At 39.7% G+C, this 17,578-nt stretch overlaps 1 protein-coding gene across 1 annotated transcript in view; it reads right to left on the reverse strand.

Annotated features, from left to right (window-relative positions):
* Positions 1–779: 779 nt before the first annotated feature.
* ENPP6 (ectonucleotide pyrophosphatase/phosphodiesterase 6) overlaps positions 780–17,578 on the reverse strand; it is a 56,967-nt gene continuing 40,168 nt past the window's right edge. The window contains exons 4-8 of the mRNA XM_073341760.1: positions 16,809–16,950; positions 14,922–15,101; positions 11,005–11,142; positions 5,611–5,734; positions 780–4,267 (exon numbers count right to left, since the gene is read on the reverse strand). Coding sequence (XP_073197861.1) covers positions 4,062–4,267; positions 5,611–5,734; positions 11,005–11,142; positions 14,922–15,101; positions 16,809–16,950 — 790 coding nt within the window. The 3' untranslated portion in view covers positions 780–4,061. The remainder of the gene's footprint in view (positions 4,268–5,610; positions 5,735–11,004; positions 11,143–14,921; positions 15,102–16,808; positions 16,951–17,578) is intronic.

Consider the following 17,578-nt stretch of genomic DNA (forward strand, 5'->3'; position numbering starts at 1 on the left):
GGAATAACTCAATTGAACAGTTATTCCTGATTTACACTAGTGTAATTGAAATCCGTATCTGGCCCTGTGCTGCCTTTGAGCTCTTTTTTTCTCTGTAAGAGAATATTGAAACCTTTTTATTATAGGATTTAAGACTCCAGAATGTCAAGGGATTAGTGTGTGTTTTATATATCCTGTTGGTTTTCAAACAAAACTGTGTAATTTAGTCATTTGGTTATCTTTTATACTGATAATTCTCTCACTTTTAAAAAAATGTGCTCAAATGAATTCATTGAGCCTGGTCCATTAAAGAGCAACAGGGAACTTTGAACAATAGATGCTTGTTTCACAGCCACTGCAAATGCTTAGAAAGCCCTAAATTGCCTTTTATACTCAACAGCCTGATAACAAAGGCTGATTTTCTTTTTTTTTCCCCCAATTGATTTGATGGTTCACTTGACCTTTAAAAAGACATTACATAAATCTTTACCGCTATTACAGAAGTCTTTTGTCAAGTTTAATTTGATTTTTTTCATGCTGTAATCATTTATCCTTAAATTAACTGTACCAAACCAACCCAAAATGTGCTTTACTCTGGGTTTGTATGCTCATTAATTTTTAGAGGTTTATTTTATCTAGGAAGGACCCTAATCTTTCCACAGGAGTTCATACTGAGAATGTGCTGAGCCTCTCCTTTGAGGTAAAGCTGAGTGCCCTGTACTCCCATCAGCATTGCGAGGAGTTAAGGGTTCTTGGGGTCCTTGCAGGACCAAACCCTAAATGTCTCTTTTCTAGATATGGTGGGTTTTTTTTTTTACAGTGAAAACATTTAAAAAATAAAATTATGTAAAGATGTGTAAATCTCTTATTACTAACATTTTAAAATGCATGTAGATCCCCCATATTTAACATCAAGCAGTATAGCAGCAAAATGTTTTAACAACTAAGCAAAATTAATCTTCTGAAATAAATAAAATAGCTATTGGTTGAGGGCCAGATTCTACCATTTTATGTTGACGAGAACCTCAATCTAGAGATATAGTTTCAATGTAAAATTGGCATAATCAGGTTCTTAGTTGGGATTTGCTATCTCTGCCTCCCTGTTTTTGTTCTGGTTTACCTTAATCTTGGGACTTTAACCTCCGAGATGGATTACCATCCAGGGTATTCTGCACTCTAGCTGAAGGTGTAATTTCCATCTGGGGTTGTCACACCCTGCTGGCTCTGATCAACCTAGAGTGCTAAAACTAGCCGCATACTGCAACTACAGGGGCAGGAGGATGGGCTATCTGTTCTGAATTCAATCCTATCTGAGACCCTAAGTATGCACTCAGCTAGCCCATCCCACTGTCCATGTAGCCACGACTATTTTTGGCATGCTGTATCGAGCATTTCCAAACTGGAAATTACGCCTTTCAGCTCCAGTGTAGATATGAAACCGCAAGAGTCTATCCCTATCTAACTTTACCAATACAATTTAGGACTGGGTTTGAGGTCCCTGTGATGAAATATTCATTCAGTATAATTTTTTGTCCTCATCCTGTCATCGTTCTGTGAGAAATGGCTTTGAATGTCAAACCTGGATATCTCCTGTGAGCTCCTCCTCTCACTACTATAGCACTGGTTAAAGGATAAAAAGTCTTTTGAAAGTCCACCAGTATAAACATGTCTCCCTGCTGCAGAAATCACCTTCTGAAGGGAAAAGAGCCACGTGTATTGCACGCTCCATTGCTTGAACTGGAATCACTTAAAACCATGCTCTTCACTGATGCTGCTGGTAGAAAAGCAATAGATGCTGAAAACTCTCAAGAGTTCAGCTGATGTATTGGACCACCGAGACCATATGGTGTTATGTTTCGCTACTTCATCCGGAAAGGCACAGAGAAGAGGCCAGTTGTGTTCCAAACTGTTTTATTATACTTGTCACTGGCATATTTTGAGTTATGGCTAAGGCCCTCTGCAGCATGGTTACACCTCATTTCTTCACTTGTGCACTTTGAATTTATTGTGTTTCTATCTTTCTCTTTCGCCTTCTTTGTTGAGTGCATGTGATTGAGTAGTACAAATGCCATTCCATGGAGTTAGAAGGGCCAGGCCTTCCTGTTAGTCATACAAGTATTCAGATACCCCACTGCTGGGTGCAGAATAAGATTCTAGACTTCTGACAGTGACACGTCATCAGAGCTAATTGCCATTAAAATCATTTCAGATTTTGAGTGCCTCAGCATGGGAGGGATGGCCTAGCTGACCTCTTGAGGTCCCTTCCAGCCTTACATTTCTATGATAGACAGAAACCTGGTAGAATTTTGGCATATGGAAATGAGTTTTCTCCTTGAAGATTTATAGACAAGACCTCCATAAGCTGGGCCTCAATTAGAAAGGCCCTGTATTCTGCGGCAGACTGGAAATGTGGTGGCCAGTTCATTTAGATGTAACTGGGAGGTTTTTAATGAATTAAGCAGAAAATGAAGATTGCAATTACCAGAATAGTCCCTGTGTTGTTTATTCTGATATGAAATGCAGTTTATTTTCTGGTTTCAGAGTAACAGCCGTGTTAGTCTGTATTCGCAAAAAGAAAAGGAGGACTTGTGGCACCTTAGAGACTAACCAATTTATTAGAGCATAAGCTTTCGTGAGCTACAGCTCACTTCTTCAGATGCATATCGTGGAAACTGCCACTTATTTTCTGTCATCCCTCTGCTTTCAGTTGTCAACATCCATGGAAGTTTTTGCATTGACAGTGCGTGCTGGCATCACGGAACTTGTGGGAAGGCTGGAAGTTTTGGCAGCTGGGACAGTTGGGGCTCTTGCCACAGTGCGGCCTTTTGGGGCTAAAACATATTTGGCTGGATTTTTCTCCTAAAATGATAAGCAGTGAAATAGTTCATATTTAAACTGTCATCTTTTGGTTTCAGAGTCAATGTCCTAGTAAGAAGAACAAGACGGTTCATATCTCCCAGGGCTACTGTATCAGTAGACGCTTGATTCACATTTTCAAGGTTTTATTCTCAAGCTTAAAGGCTAAAAATGTTCTGTTTTTGTTTTTTTTTTCCTAATGAATCTTAGATTCTGAGGTAAAAATATGGGTAGCAAATTTGGTGGCCTTAGAATTGTGAAATAAATGGTGCCCTCTGTATAGGCAGGTGGGACGTTAAATTTAAAAATCACCAATGGGCTGTTCTAATAAACTGCCACATGGATGACCTGAGTTCAGGTTTGGCCTCATTGTGGAACTCTCACTCTCCGCTTGCTCTCAAACTCATTCAAGTCCATGGTAAAACTCTTCTGACTTGAATGGGTGCAGGAATGGCCTCTATATTCGATGGTTGAGAAACAAATAATCCTGCCTCTTGGCAGAGGATTAGACTTAGATGACCCTTGTGGTCCCTTCTAACCCTAGGTTTCTATGGTTCTATGAGCTAATGGAGTACTGAGGGGGCTGATGCTCTTAAGGGAGAAGGAAAGACAAAGTATGGGGAAAGAAGGATGCTATGGTTCTTGAATGCTCCCATGCCTACTTTTTCTTAGGGTTGTGTTTATTGTAGCTTAGTGGAGAGAGGCTGTTTTTTCCTGTTTACAGCAATGGGGCAGTGCACACCATGCATGTAACTGCTTTGTGAGGAGAGGGCAGGGCTGTAGCAGAGAGAAAGAAATAATCCAGAACAAAACAATCCGGTAAAATTACAAAGGACTATATCCAGTCTTGAGCCCCTAACTAAGCAGAGGTGAAAGCATCTCCTTAGTTAGATATGGTAGTATGAGGGGGAATTCATTCTCTATCTCCTGGAGTAACTAACTCACTCACTCTCACAATGAGCCACATTCTGCTCTCATTGACACTGCTGTATAGATTTACAACAGTGTAAATGAAAGCAATATTTGGCTTTGCATTTGTTATAACCACAGTGATTTATCCCCTGTGTAACTCGAGGGATGAATTTGGATGAATAGGTGCAATTTACCCAGACAGTATTCTGTTACTGAAGCCATTATTCAGATAAAGAATTCTACCCAAACAAACAAAAATCAAGTTACTGGTCACAGTGATCAATATTGTTTTGGGGCCAGAGTAACGAGATCTGTTAAGCAAACAATAAAAGTAGAATTAATGCCAGCACACAGCTGCTCCACTGGAATAACTGTGCCAAACTGGCATTATTTTTTAGCATACACTCCACTCTGGACCAGGATCCATTGTTCGATAGTGGCTTTATTCCTGCAATATTGCACATGATGTTGTAAACATCGACCGATCTGATTGGAGGCGCCCTGAAGTTAGATTTGAAATCTGAAACAAAGAAATGCAAAGATATGTTTTGGTATCTGAATGGCAAGGAGGATTTAACGTTGGATAATTTCTTTTGCTTGAGGCTTTGAATTGCAGGAGCATCCAATAAACAAGGAATCAGGTGGGATGGGGACCTTATGTCTTTCCAGACACTAATAGAAAGTCTTGTGAGTAGGATACAAAATTATCTGTTAAAATTAATGGGGCAAATAAGAAAAGAGAATGGAACTATTAAACACAGGAGCTATTTAAATGTTTAAGTGTTTGTGCATTTAAACATTGCTCTGCTGCCTTTTCAGCAGACAGTTTTGCTTTGCAATGACTGTGTGAAAGATTTTGATTCTATTTTTTCCCCCCTCATCTGTGAAGAGCATGCACTATTCAATATTTAAAGGGTCTGACAAACTGGGACACAGAAATTCTCTATGTAATGATGCAGCAGTTGTACGATATAAGTAATAACCACATGGATGCTATCAAAGGGGCTACTCTGCCTTCATGAGCCCTTTGCCAAGACTAAAAAAGGATACCTATATTTCATATAGAGTTAAAAGAGCTCAAGCCTAGCTGAGAACAGCAATGTTCAATGGATTGGAAACTGTTTTGAGAATTAGGAGATTTCCTGTGTAGCCCTGGGCAAATCACTTGATGTCTCTGTGCTTAGTTTCCCCATCTGTAAAATGGGGATAATGGTACACACCTCCAGAGTGTGTTCAGATCTGCAGATGAAGTCCTGTGCACCCTGTATATTTGTAGTAGTATAGAAATAGCATAATATACATCACACAGAGATCAGGGTCTGAGACTCCATTTCATCCCAGATAATTACAGGTTGGTTGGGAAGTCCATGATAGTGTGCATGTCATGGAAGTGTACATAGCAATACATCATGAGAGGCCAATGTGCCAAAGAACACTGAAGGATTTAAACAACTGAGGATCCCAAACAATACAGGACCTATTGATGTGCCCATGTGTGAGCCTTGGAGTACATTAACAGGAAGGGGTACTCAATGCTGATCCAAGGCTTTGGCGATCATAGTGGTAGGTTCCTGCACACCTACATTAGGCAGCCATACAAAGTGCATGATGTCTGAACGGCAAAGCAAATGTAATCATTGTTTCTTCCCCAGTTTCACATAAGATCTAGAGGCTAAAAGGAGAGCAAGCTTGCTCTACTTTCATATAGGCTGTGATGGACAGGCTCCATGTCCAGAATTAACTTCTACATCACCGCTGAACCCCAAACAGTGCAGCACTGTGGATCTGCCTTCTCTCTGAAGCTATTGTAGAGGCGGGGTGGGGCAGGGAGTTTGTGATTATCTGATCATTCATTTGGCCTACCTGGCCCATATGCGAGGAAGAATCCCCTCATGTTCATGAGCTCATTGTCATATCCATGCCACCCATTTTGCCAGGCCTCCTTTTTCCCTGTGCCATTCTCCCAAAATGGAAGTTTCTCTTTACTCTGGGGAAGAAAAACAAAACACAGGTTAACATATAAATGCCATAAGAGGGAGCCTTTAAATAATGAAAGAACTGGGTAATTAATAATGTATCGTAACCTTTATTTTATAATGGAGTTTTTGTTCTGCCGCCATAGTCATAGGATCATAGTAGTCAGAGAGGGAAAAGACTTATTAGATCATCAAGTCCAGCCCCTGAAAGGGCAGGATATAGTCACCAATAGGGGACATAGCAAGTATACTGAAATGGCACTTGATTTATTACAATAGAATACAGATGTAAAACGAAGGCACATAAGAATATTCTTATATTTTTATTACCTTCAGTTGTATACAATGCCACAACTTCAGGCCCTGAGCCTGAGGGTAGCTAACAGGGAAGATAACCTTTCCAGTTTCTATTCCCTTCTTCTCTGAATGTTTCTGGTGGGTGAATATAGATACAGAGCTAGTCCATAACACTGAGTTCTTCTATGGCTGCTTCCTAGCAATGCCACTTTCTGACCAATTTCTGTTGTTCAATTCAGTGGAATAATTTACATGTAATTTTGTCCTTTGCCCTCATTACCAATGTCATAAAAGCCAGAAAAGGAAAAGATCTATTAAATAAGTTGGTCCATTTCATCCAGTCAATCCAATCAACACAGGACTCTTCCCTACAACAAATTTTCAAATATTTTGTCTTGTTTGCTTGTTTTATTATTGAAGCAATGAGGCTTCCTTTAGGAGACTATTCCATAGACCTGATTTAGGAAGTTTTTGCTGGGGACATTCTTCAGACGCTTGTACACAGTCATCGTATCTCCAGTTTGTTTTCACTTAACCATGTTACACAGAAATAGTACTTTTAAACATTTCTCTGGAATCAGTCTCTCCAGCTCCACAGTAACTAATACTTAGGAAAAATTCATAGTAGTATTTGTAATCTAGGAGGCTCCTAGAGGTCTTAACAAACTGACATACAAACAATATTGGAGGGTTATTTCCTCCATCACTGGATTGCATCCTCCCTGGAATGAAATGTTGCAGCTGTTGAACACCACACAAATATTTTAGGGCATGAAATAAAGAAGACAACATAGTTGTGTCTGAAACTGCAGAGGGAATTTATGAAGGCCATAATGTAATTATCAGAGTTGGAATTTTGCCAGAACCCTGGAGTTAACACACCTACTGTTTGTAAAAGGACCATGAGTCCTGAATGAACACAAGTGGTCAGGAATCAGGATCTCACTTTTACATCCAAAAATGGCATGTTTAGCAGTGCCTACTAACACCAGACCCGGGCATTGGATCAGGACTAGAGCTGGGTGATCAGTGAGAAATAATTGTAATCTCTTCAGTGACTTCTAAATAGTATTTCATTTCATCAACTAATAATATGTTAAAATTCTCCTGACTGATGAGTGACAGTGGCATTGAGTGGCCAGGCCAAAGACTAGAGAGAGAGTGTGTGCACTTTGTATCCATAGCTCCTGTAAACTCAGATCAGTGATGAGACAGACTGAGTTAAGATCCATTTCCATGTTGTTTATATTTATTATCTGATTTTATTCTCTCTTCTTCCCTCCCCCTCCCCCAAACAATTGACCATGGATAGAAACTGTATATAAAATTTTATTATAAAGTGTAGATCTTTAGACTGCTAACTGCAGGAAGCCCTTGGGTATCCGTGCATTTCTTTGTATATAACAGTCAGCAGATGTACAGGATAATTGAACAGTTCTAGTTGACAAATTAAATCTGTTGCCTTGTCTCCATCGATTTCACTGACAGCACTCAGAGCAAGCAGAAGAGCAAATGGAGTCAGTCTGCTTTTTTGTATGGTCTCCAACTATAGTGCCTGCCTACACCGCTATTCTGCTTTATGGAGTTCTAGGGAACTAATGGGCTGCTCACCATAGAACAAGTTGTACCGCATTTGTAGGCATCCACTCAAGTCATGCCAAGTCTTATCTAAGTTGTAAAGTTTCTTTGGAGATATCATGATGACGTGGCTGAAGTTAATCCCTTTAAAAACACTGCCAGATGTTATGGACTCAGCTGTTTCCCGAGTAATGCCACACTCACGAAACAGAATGCCCTTCGATCACCAGCCCAAGAGTACAAAGAGAATAGTACCTTACTGCTGCTGTGAAATGAAGTCAGAAACGTAGCAACTTTTATCTCATTTGCTGGTATTTGGGTCAGAAAACCTGATACTTTCTTTTACATTGGCAAATAGTTGCATAGGGTCATTAAGAGCACTGGCTTCAAGCAAGCAGAGTATGGGCACGTGCTATGCCAGCTTCCCAACATAGTGTTCCCAGGACACCACACTCCTAACTCACAACCCAGTCCTGGGCTTCTGCTGAGAAGAGAGTACCAGTCGCTCAGAACTGTGCCAGTATGTGCGGTGATTTTCTGATATGCACAAATGGGAGGAAGGATGAGATTTGACAAACCTGTTTCTCATGTCTAACTTAAACCAAGACTGAACATTGATCTCGAATGGTGAACCACTAATGTACAAGGCCACGCAATTCCCTAACCCTCTTGACATTCTAAAGTTCTCCTACATACTTCTGTTTGCCTGTAACTACAAATTCAGCTTGTTTAAACTGCAGAAAGTACAGCAGTAGAGGTACACAACATATATACAGGCCAGCAAGCAAAGCATTAAGTATAGAGGTACTGAAGCACAAATATTTTTATATGGAAAATTAAATTGAGGTAAAGAATGAGTAATGGTTCAAGAGGAACAAAATAATATCAACACCCAAACCAACAGAACTAAAAAAAAAAAAGGTGGGGAGGGGGAGTATTGAGCTTTGGATACTGAAATGCAAAAGTGAAATCTGGAACGTATGGAGAGGGTAGAAAATTCCAGAGACATTCCCCCTTTCTGCTCAAAAATAGTGCCAGTAGTGCTCAGAGAATACTACTAACAATGGAAAGTATTTAAAAAAAAATGTAAAAGGTGAACACAATAGGAAAGAGCTTGGCAAACTCTTTTCAGTGGTTTGGGCAGAAAAATAATTGAAATCTCAATTATTACTTCAAAAATATGACACAGCTTCTTTTTCAAATCTGAGTCTCTGGTAATGAAAATACACCCGGGCTGTGGAAGAATTGAGTGAATGCATGAGAGGGCATTCTTGAAAATCAGAAACAATAGGGAGGAATAATTTTGTAGTAAGCAATGTTTGCTCGACTGTTATGAAGGGATTGTCAAATTTCCATTATTTAAATTTTTTTCAGTATACATAAGTGTTCTGAATGTTAAGCTGGTACTATACAAAGGGTTTTAGTTACAACCTTTTTTCTAAAATCAATTAAAGAAAATGGTTTCAGATACTTTTTTATATACTCTTGAAACTCAACAGTGGCATTTAGATTTTTAAACTGAAAATGTGCAGCTCGCCATCCGTATTCAAGAATGATTTTTTTAAAGGAGGCATTGAAACTCCCCATCACAAACTAGAGGTGTTATGTTGGAAATGTGACAGTCAGATAACGATATGACAGGCATAAAAGGAGCTGTTCTGTTTAGCTATGTTAATTTGTGAGGCAAGTGTGGTATAATTATTAGAAAGACTGGGAGCCAGTACTCCTAGGTTCTATTTCCAACTCTGTTACTGACTTATGTCACTACTAAGTGACTTTGGACAAATCACTTACCATTGTGGTGTCTTCATTTGTCCCTCTATAAAATGTGTACAACCATAGTTACCTAGCCTCAGCACTGTGAGGCTTAAATAACATTTGTTGTTAAAGCTGCTCGAGAATTTTTTGAGGAGAATTTTTTCGCCAAAAAGTTATTTGTGGGAAGAGTTTTGATGAATTTCCCAACTTAAAAAAAAAGTTGGAAAAGAAGTTTTTGAAAAATGTTGAAATGTCACCTTTTGACATTTTTGAAACCAAAAAGTTTTGGATTTTTGGTTCAAAACTCTTTTAGTTTCAAATTTTTTTTCAGGATTTTGATATTTTTGGTCCCAATTTGAGATGGGAAAACTTTTCAAAATCTTGAAAATTATCATGGGATGGGAAAACTATTTCCTGACCAACCCTATATGCAATGCACTTTGAAAGACTTGAATGAAATATAAATACTAAATACTAGGAGTAATGTTTTATAATAATGAAGAACTTGTATGAAAATATAACAAATTCCACTATTTTTAAAAAAAATGATTCGATGTTAAACGCTGTATACTAACTGAGTTCTGTAATATTTAATTAACAGTTTGCCTACTAAAATTCATCCTTGCAGTTTCAATTGGATAAGGTATTCTTCATTTCCTGTCTTCAGACTGTGGTTGCGTCTGTATGCACTGCAAGATGAGTGCCTCCCATGGGCATTTAACACCTTTGTGGAAGGCACTCTGAAATAGCAGTTGTATTCCATCCCAGAAGTGATTGCATTTCAGTGGTGGTTTAACTGAGTCCTATGCATAGAAATCAGTGCTCTTGATTATGCATGCATGCATGCATAATCCATGCATATACACACACATGCTTCGTTAACATAGTTGTGCTTATGGCAGATAACAAAATGCTCATCTTCAACCACTTGTAATCATTCACTTACATACACCTAAAACAGTTACTCTTTTGAGTAAATGCTGTATTTTATATCACCTTTGGGCATGGGTTCCTTATGAATAAGTTTTTTTTTTCTATATCCAAAAAACCCACCCCCTTTGAATTAAATAGAGGGTGGGGAAATTACCAGAAGCAAAGGAATTATTGAAAATTGTAGTAATGTAGAGCTTAGTGGTGGGGAGATGGTAGTAAATAATTGGAAATGAGGGGAAGTCAAGAGAGCAGATAGTATTTTTAAGGGACAATATGATGTCAGAAAAGTACCCGGGGAACCAAGTTGAGGGTACTGTGGTGGAGGAAATATTGTCATACATTAGGATAATCTTAGGTTGCAAAAGAAAGTAATCCCTGAACCTAACCAGAGGAAGGCTGAAAGGAAAAGGTAAACTGGATGAAGAGGAAAAATAATTATATGCAAAAGGGAATAAGTTTCAACTCTTATTATTCCACAACAGGACAAAGGACTAATCTTAACTTAGATTCAATGTAGTTGTCACACCATTAGTTTCATTTAAATGTACATTTCTAGTATTTAAATGTGAGGCGGTAGTATTTATCCCAGCTAAACTCTGAGTCAATAGTATAACTCACCATTAATCTTATAATTTTCCATCTTTTTTCTTATTCATTTTATATATTATATTTTTTAACCAGACTGGTAAATCAATAATTTGTTCATATGGTTTACCTCTGCTATGAACCATCCTTCCTCAGCCACAAGAGTTAAAGGAGACACAAATTTCCCTTTTTTGTAATAGAATCTGTCTGGAATTTCCTCTGTGCTATAAACATTCATGTGTTGCACAGCTTTCAGTTTATTATGCACCTGTAAAAGAAACAAACATTATAAAACCATCTGCCTGTAAAAATTGCATCTGCATCTGTTGGTGAGGAGAAACTTCTGCATTTTTAAACCAGATAGCTTATCTTTGTAAGTGTCCAGTTGTGTGCACAAATATTCATTAATGCATGCAAATATGAGACTCTGCAGGTGCAAATGGGTGTTTATGCAAATTTGGTAGGTGTATTTTAGGAGGCACCCTTGGAAAATTTGCCACACACGCAAACACAATTTGTGTGTATACACACATGTGCACAGATGCACACTGAGCTACAGCACTGGGAACAATTATGGAGACACTGAATTAAACAGTGAAAACAAGTGTGCTCTAGTAGGCAGAGCAACCTGGGCCTGGGGTGGGGAGGGAGAGGATTTGAGGGGCAGTTGCCCTGGGCCCCTGTTTGAGGTAATAGCACTAATCGGTCTCATAACGATGCTGTGATATTAATTCATCAATGTTTTATTGGAGCTTTGAAGATGCTCAGCACTATGTAAGTTCAATTAGCTTATTAATATTATCCTATTGTCTAGAATTTCTGCATAAAAATGTAACCCAAATTATTCAGCAGAAATACTTAGAGAACATATTGTTGAGAGGGGTCATTTTTTAACTTAAGGGTATAAATCTCTCTTCCCCAACAGTTTTCATTGTTATAACCTACATGGAAGGATAGATGCATTAATTGTGTGGTAATGTTCCCAGCCTTTAGGTGAAGTGAGGCCAATGGCCTGAATATTTAAGTGATAGTTTCAGATGCGTGCAGGATGGATTTGCTTTTTTTAACTTCTTCCCCGGCCAAATATACACCTCACATGGAAACGCTCCACAATTACAGCCACCATCAAGAAACAATGCACCAGAGTCTAATAACTGGACTCACTGGGTCAAATCCTGCCACTCTTATGTTGAGTTGAGCCTTAATTCATGAATAGTCCTGTTGTTTTAAAATTGAATTGGACTACTCAAAAGTATCGTGCTGGGAATACTTCATATGAGTTAAGAGTGGGAGAGTCTGGCTTGCAGGAAAAAGGCTGAACTTCCTGGAGTCTGTCCACACTGATAGCTTTGAGATGGTTACTGCTGGTGCTGTTACAGTAACTGCCTCCTAGGGCTGTCTACACTTAAAATGCTACAGTGGCAGAGCTACAGTACTGCAGCTGCACCTCTGTCGGGCTTCAGTGTGGATGCTCACTACAGCGACAGGAGGAGTTGGCCCATCACTCTAGATAATCCTACAGGTGGTAGCTAGGTTGATTGAAGACTACTTCCATTTACCTAACACTGTCTACACTGGGGGTTAGGTCAGCTTAACTAAGTCTCGAGGGGTGGGGGGCATGGGGGATTTCCACACCCCCTGAGAGACGTGGCTATTCTGATGTAACTTTTCAGTATAGACTAGCCCTAAATGATCAGCTGCAGACTCAAATGCACTCTTGAGGACTTGGCCACACTTGCAGATGTAGAGAGCCGGGAGTTAAACCGGCCTTTGGAGACTGCAGCAGGGAAAACGCTGCTGCATGTTCACACTGTCAGCTGCAAGCGCAGTGGTGTGGGCACATTAGCAGCTCGTGCAACACCACAGAGAGCAGTGCATTGTGGTAGCTATCCCAGTGTGCAAGTGGCTGCAGCTGCTTTTCAAATGAGGGGGGAGTGTGACAGGGAGTGTGTTGTGTGTATGTGGGGGAGAGAGAGTGTGTTTTGGGGACAGAGTGTGTGTCAGCATGCTGTCTTGTAAGTTCAGGCAGCAGCAGACCCCCCTCCCCACTGCCTGTCCCTCTCACACACTCACAGCATTCCACAGAGCAGATAAGCAGCCGGCTGTCAGAAACGGAGCTTTGACAGAGGATATCCGCATGCCTGCAGCTGAGTTCAAAACAATGACCAGAGTGGCCACTTGACGTCAGGGGATTATGGGATGTTTCCATAGACCAATCACAGCGCAGTAATGCAACACGTCGTCCACACTGACATCCGTGCGTTTCAGCCAGAGAGCAGCAAGCTTTATGCTTCTTATGGAGGTGGATTACCAGGAGCGCTCCAGCTTCAGAGTCCAGGCACTCTAAGTCCCTTGCCAGTGTGGACACCTCAAGAGTTAGGTGCCCAGGGCTGATTTAATGAGCTCTAACTTGCAAGTGTATCCAAGCCCTTAGATAATGGGAAGGTTAGGGAGGACAGCCCACTCTGGGCAGTAGCATTCCTAGGGAAAGATGATAAATTTCATTTCCTTAAAAAAAGCCCCAAAAACTCCCATTAGGGAAGTGAAATGGGTACTACTGATTACTCTGTGCTCTGGAGTCCTGAAGAAAAATCCATCAGAAAAACGTCCCCATGCTGCAACACCCTGCATTCCATCACTATCCAGGGATATAGAGCCATTTAATGGAAGTTAAGCAGGTGCTTTGTTGAATGGGGGCATGAGCTCTGTCAATGTGAGCAGCAAGCATTACAGGTGGCTGGTGGTTTCCAGATCCAGCCAAAAAATATAGAGGCCTCTGATATGAGACTGAGGCAGGTCAGCCTCCAGAAAGAGGGCATTATGAGTATTTTAATAACTGTGCGAGCCCTATATGAAAGCTCTGGCATTCCTTTGAGACCACTTTAAACCCTGGCACTGGCTTCAAATGGTCAGACCATCAAGTCAGTACAATACCAGCTCTGTTTCCTAAAGTGGCTGTTTTTGTGCAGAAATCTACAGACTTTGAACCCTCTCCTATAATCATTTAATCTACAATGTACAAGTGAGTTATGAAACTGCAACCAACAGAAAATGAACTGTAGGAAACAATTTTGCACTGGCAGGTACCTGGACTGTAGATCACTTAATATGTCTACTTTCTCTGATTCTATGGAAAACAGTAATAGATTTTCAAGAGTGTGTTTTTTGGTTAACTGTCAATGGGGCATTCTTATTTGTTAACCATATTGCACTTTAAGAAAATTAGTATAGAACTTCACTCGGTTTCCATAATTTTATTTCCAACAGTCTCAAAACCAGCAGTTTTTGGCTTTTATCATTTATTGAATCAAAAATGCTAATGCTTCAAAATTGTTGTAAAGAGATTGCCATTGTTGTGTAAAAAAAACAAAAAAACCAGAATTTTCAAATGAGCCTAATTAAGTTAGATGCCCAAATGCTATTGAAATTCAGTGGAATTAGGGCACTTAACTCCCTTAAACTTCTTTGAAAATCCCAGCCTGGATGCTGAAAGTTAGGGTTCTATATAGGTGCCTAAAAATGGATGTAGAACTGACTTGATTTTGAGACATGCTGTGCTCCTCTTGATCTCAGTGGAAGCTGGGGGTGCTTAGGTCCCCTTGAACATTTATTTATGGATTAATGTTAGCCTAATTAAGTCTAGTGTCAGGCACCAGGTTAGAAAATGTTGGCATAGTGTTTTATAGTATTAAAAAAAGTAGAAAACAAGTCTACCTCTCTGCCTAAAGCAAATAGATGTTGCTAATATGGGACGGGGGTGTGTGTGTGTGTGTATTTGCATAAAGAATATAATGCAGAGAAAAATTATAGTTTTTGATTTGCATGATTTGACTTTTACTCAAAAATGTTTTGCACTTTATCATCCATCATTAGGTGAAACTGGAATCACAGGACCAAATTCTGCCTTCTGATATGCAACTCCTGTTGACTTCAGTAGGACCTGTACATGCATATCTGAGGGCAGAATTGGACTCCTGGGATTCAGACTGAAGCTGAGAAATGATTGGTATAAAACAGAAGAAATAACAAGGTGATTCTTTTGCTTGCCTCAGTCTGCTTCTCCTTAGTTGGCCACAGGCTCACAACAGGGCCTCGGTCCTTTACTTGGATAATATCAGTCATATTGATATAGTTCTTCAACTCAATCACTTTGTCCAACCAGGAAATGTCAGTCATCCCATGATCCGAGAAAAAAATGACATTCAGGTCATTCTGAAGGCCCTTGTCCTGTCAAATTAGTGAAGACAGCAATTACAGTTTGAAAAGAATACAGTGTGTTCCTGAGTCAAAGTTCTGTGCTAGGCGGCTGAATTCATTCTTGCCTAAGTTCTGCTGCAATCAGTGGAATTACAGTGGGGATGGGTTTTGCCTGGGATACTTTACAGTAAATAACAACAACAAAAAGTTTGGTCTTGGTCTGTTCAGACAGATCTCATGAGATTTTCCATTATTTTGGCCTGAGATTTTTCAAATGCTGGTCACAAGAATTTGGCACTATCTCATTTGAATCCAAATCTTACTATTGATTCAAATTTAAACCTGACCATCAAACCCTATCTCGGTCCTAATCCTCCTCTGGATAAGTGCCATCAAACTTCCTGGCACTGTCTCTAGTTATAGGTAGTATTTCAGTCCTATGCATTTGTTGTTAATGAACATTTCATACAAACGGCTATGCACCAAATCCCAATCTCATCTAAGTGAATGGGAATTCACTGAGACCAGGATCTGACCTAATCTCTTTTTCAAATAGACTGAGAAAAACTTTCCCATTTCCATCTGTGTGGGTCAGTCATTTCCCTCAAATATAAAACTGGTGCTCTTATAGTTTGAGATATTTTTCACTTCCTTCCTCATATTACTCATTGCTGAGGAAATTAATACCTCAAGGTGTATTTACCATTGTGGACAGTTACCAATAGCACTTCATGCTTCCTGGTAGCAGAGAAATTCACAGAACTGGCTTTTACACAGCAGCCTGATGTGCTCATTCCCTGTTATAAAATCAGCTGGATAATTTTTAAAGCAAAGTTGCAAGATACAGAGACACCATAAATCTGTCATAAAAGGTAATTGTCTGATTCTACAGCCCTTATAAAAATGAGTAGTCTTTACTCATCTCCCTAGTGTAAATTCCAGTTGACAACTCTGTTTCTGAAAAGAGCAATGTCCCTGCTGGTTTACAGCTTCCTGGGGCTAGTGATATTGCCAGCAAACCACCGGAGACCAATACAGGGTGACTACTGAAATTAAATGAAGGGCAGCAGTATCATGCCTTAAGTTCCCAGCAAAATCAATAAGCTCTGTTATTGCAGAAATGCAACCTTAACTGCCATTGTATGGGTATGAACAGGACTTAAATTCTCAAAGAGTAATTCCCAGAGTCCCCCTTGGAAGCACTGGGGTTTGGGGCATCAGCCCTGTGAATTTAAAAATATTTACCGGAACTCCGCTCTGGACAACTCCGGCAGAATTTAACCCCTGAGTATGAATATGCATAACATCCTCCATAGTGTCTTGCAGAGCCATTTTTTAACCTCCTCAAACAACATTGTTTTATGGTCTCCCTTAAATACTGTTTCAGAAATCTCTCTTTAGCAACATTTGTTGCAACAGTGGAGTTATTTTAAGGTGGAAGGGGTAATTCATTATAACATTGAACTGACTCATTCAGCTAAGTACTATGTTCAAGAAAGTAGGCAGATCATAACTATAAACACCAGGTATAACAAGGAACCTTTCACTACCAAGCAGTTGTCCAGTGCAGGAAGGAAACTTTACAAAGGGAGAGGTACTAATAGCTTGGAGCCTTTGAAATGCCACATGCATATTAACCAGTGAATTGTTGCAAAGGAGCTTTAATGGTAACAAGGATCAGGGTAGAAAGAAAAATGAAGAATACCAAAGCACTCAATCTTTTGTCACATCACTGACCTTGATTAGTTTGGTCATGTTGTTCAATACTTTGTCCAGTGCCTTCAAAGCGTTCTTCCTCTGAACAGATGAAGGACCAAAATGGTGGCCTTCCACATCAATGCGTTCATAATACACTGCTGCCATTTCTGCACTGCCATTTCTGGGGTTGCAACATAGCAAAAAAGACAGGTTCCAACATGTACCTTGTTTTACTTTTTCAGGGGCCAATACTACTCATTCTTATTCATGTGAACATTGAATTAAACCTTCACTTGCCTCGTATATATCAAGGATATGTTATCAACAGTATATACCATCATCTGCATTAGGATCACTGCAACAAGATTTTGTGTGTGTTTCTTAGACCTGGCTTCCTTTATTAAAATAGTATTCTACAGTAATGGTCCAAAACACTACAGTTTACATTAATGCTAATACAATGTTTTGACCCATTAATGTAGAATACTGTATTTATTTTAATTAGTTTTCCTTTTTACTCATGGACTTCAGCCAGTTTTGGAGACAGATCCCAAGATAATCTGAAATTCACATCTTTTGTTGGGCACACCAGTCAAAATAAAGGGGGTGGTGTGGGGGAAATCATGGAAGTTAGAGATTGGAAGAATGTGTTAGGTCAGGGATTCTCAACCTGTGAGTTGCGAACAGGGGTTGGGGTTGTGACCACCTAGTCCTTCCAAAATTGTTAAATGGAAAAGACTGTCTTAGCTGGATGGGAGGGAGATCCCAGTGCAGAAAATGAGGTCCTGACATGGAAAAGGTTGAGAACC

Source organism: Lepidochelys kempii, chromosome 4 (genome assembly GCF_965140285.1).
Source record: "Lepidochelys kempii isolate rLepKem1 chromosome 4, rLepKem1.hap1, whole genome shotgun sequence".
Classification (NCBI taxonomy): Eukaryota; Metazoa; Chordata; order Testudines; family Cheloniidae; genus Lepidochelys; species Lepidochelys kempii.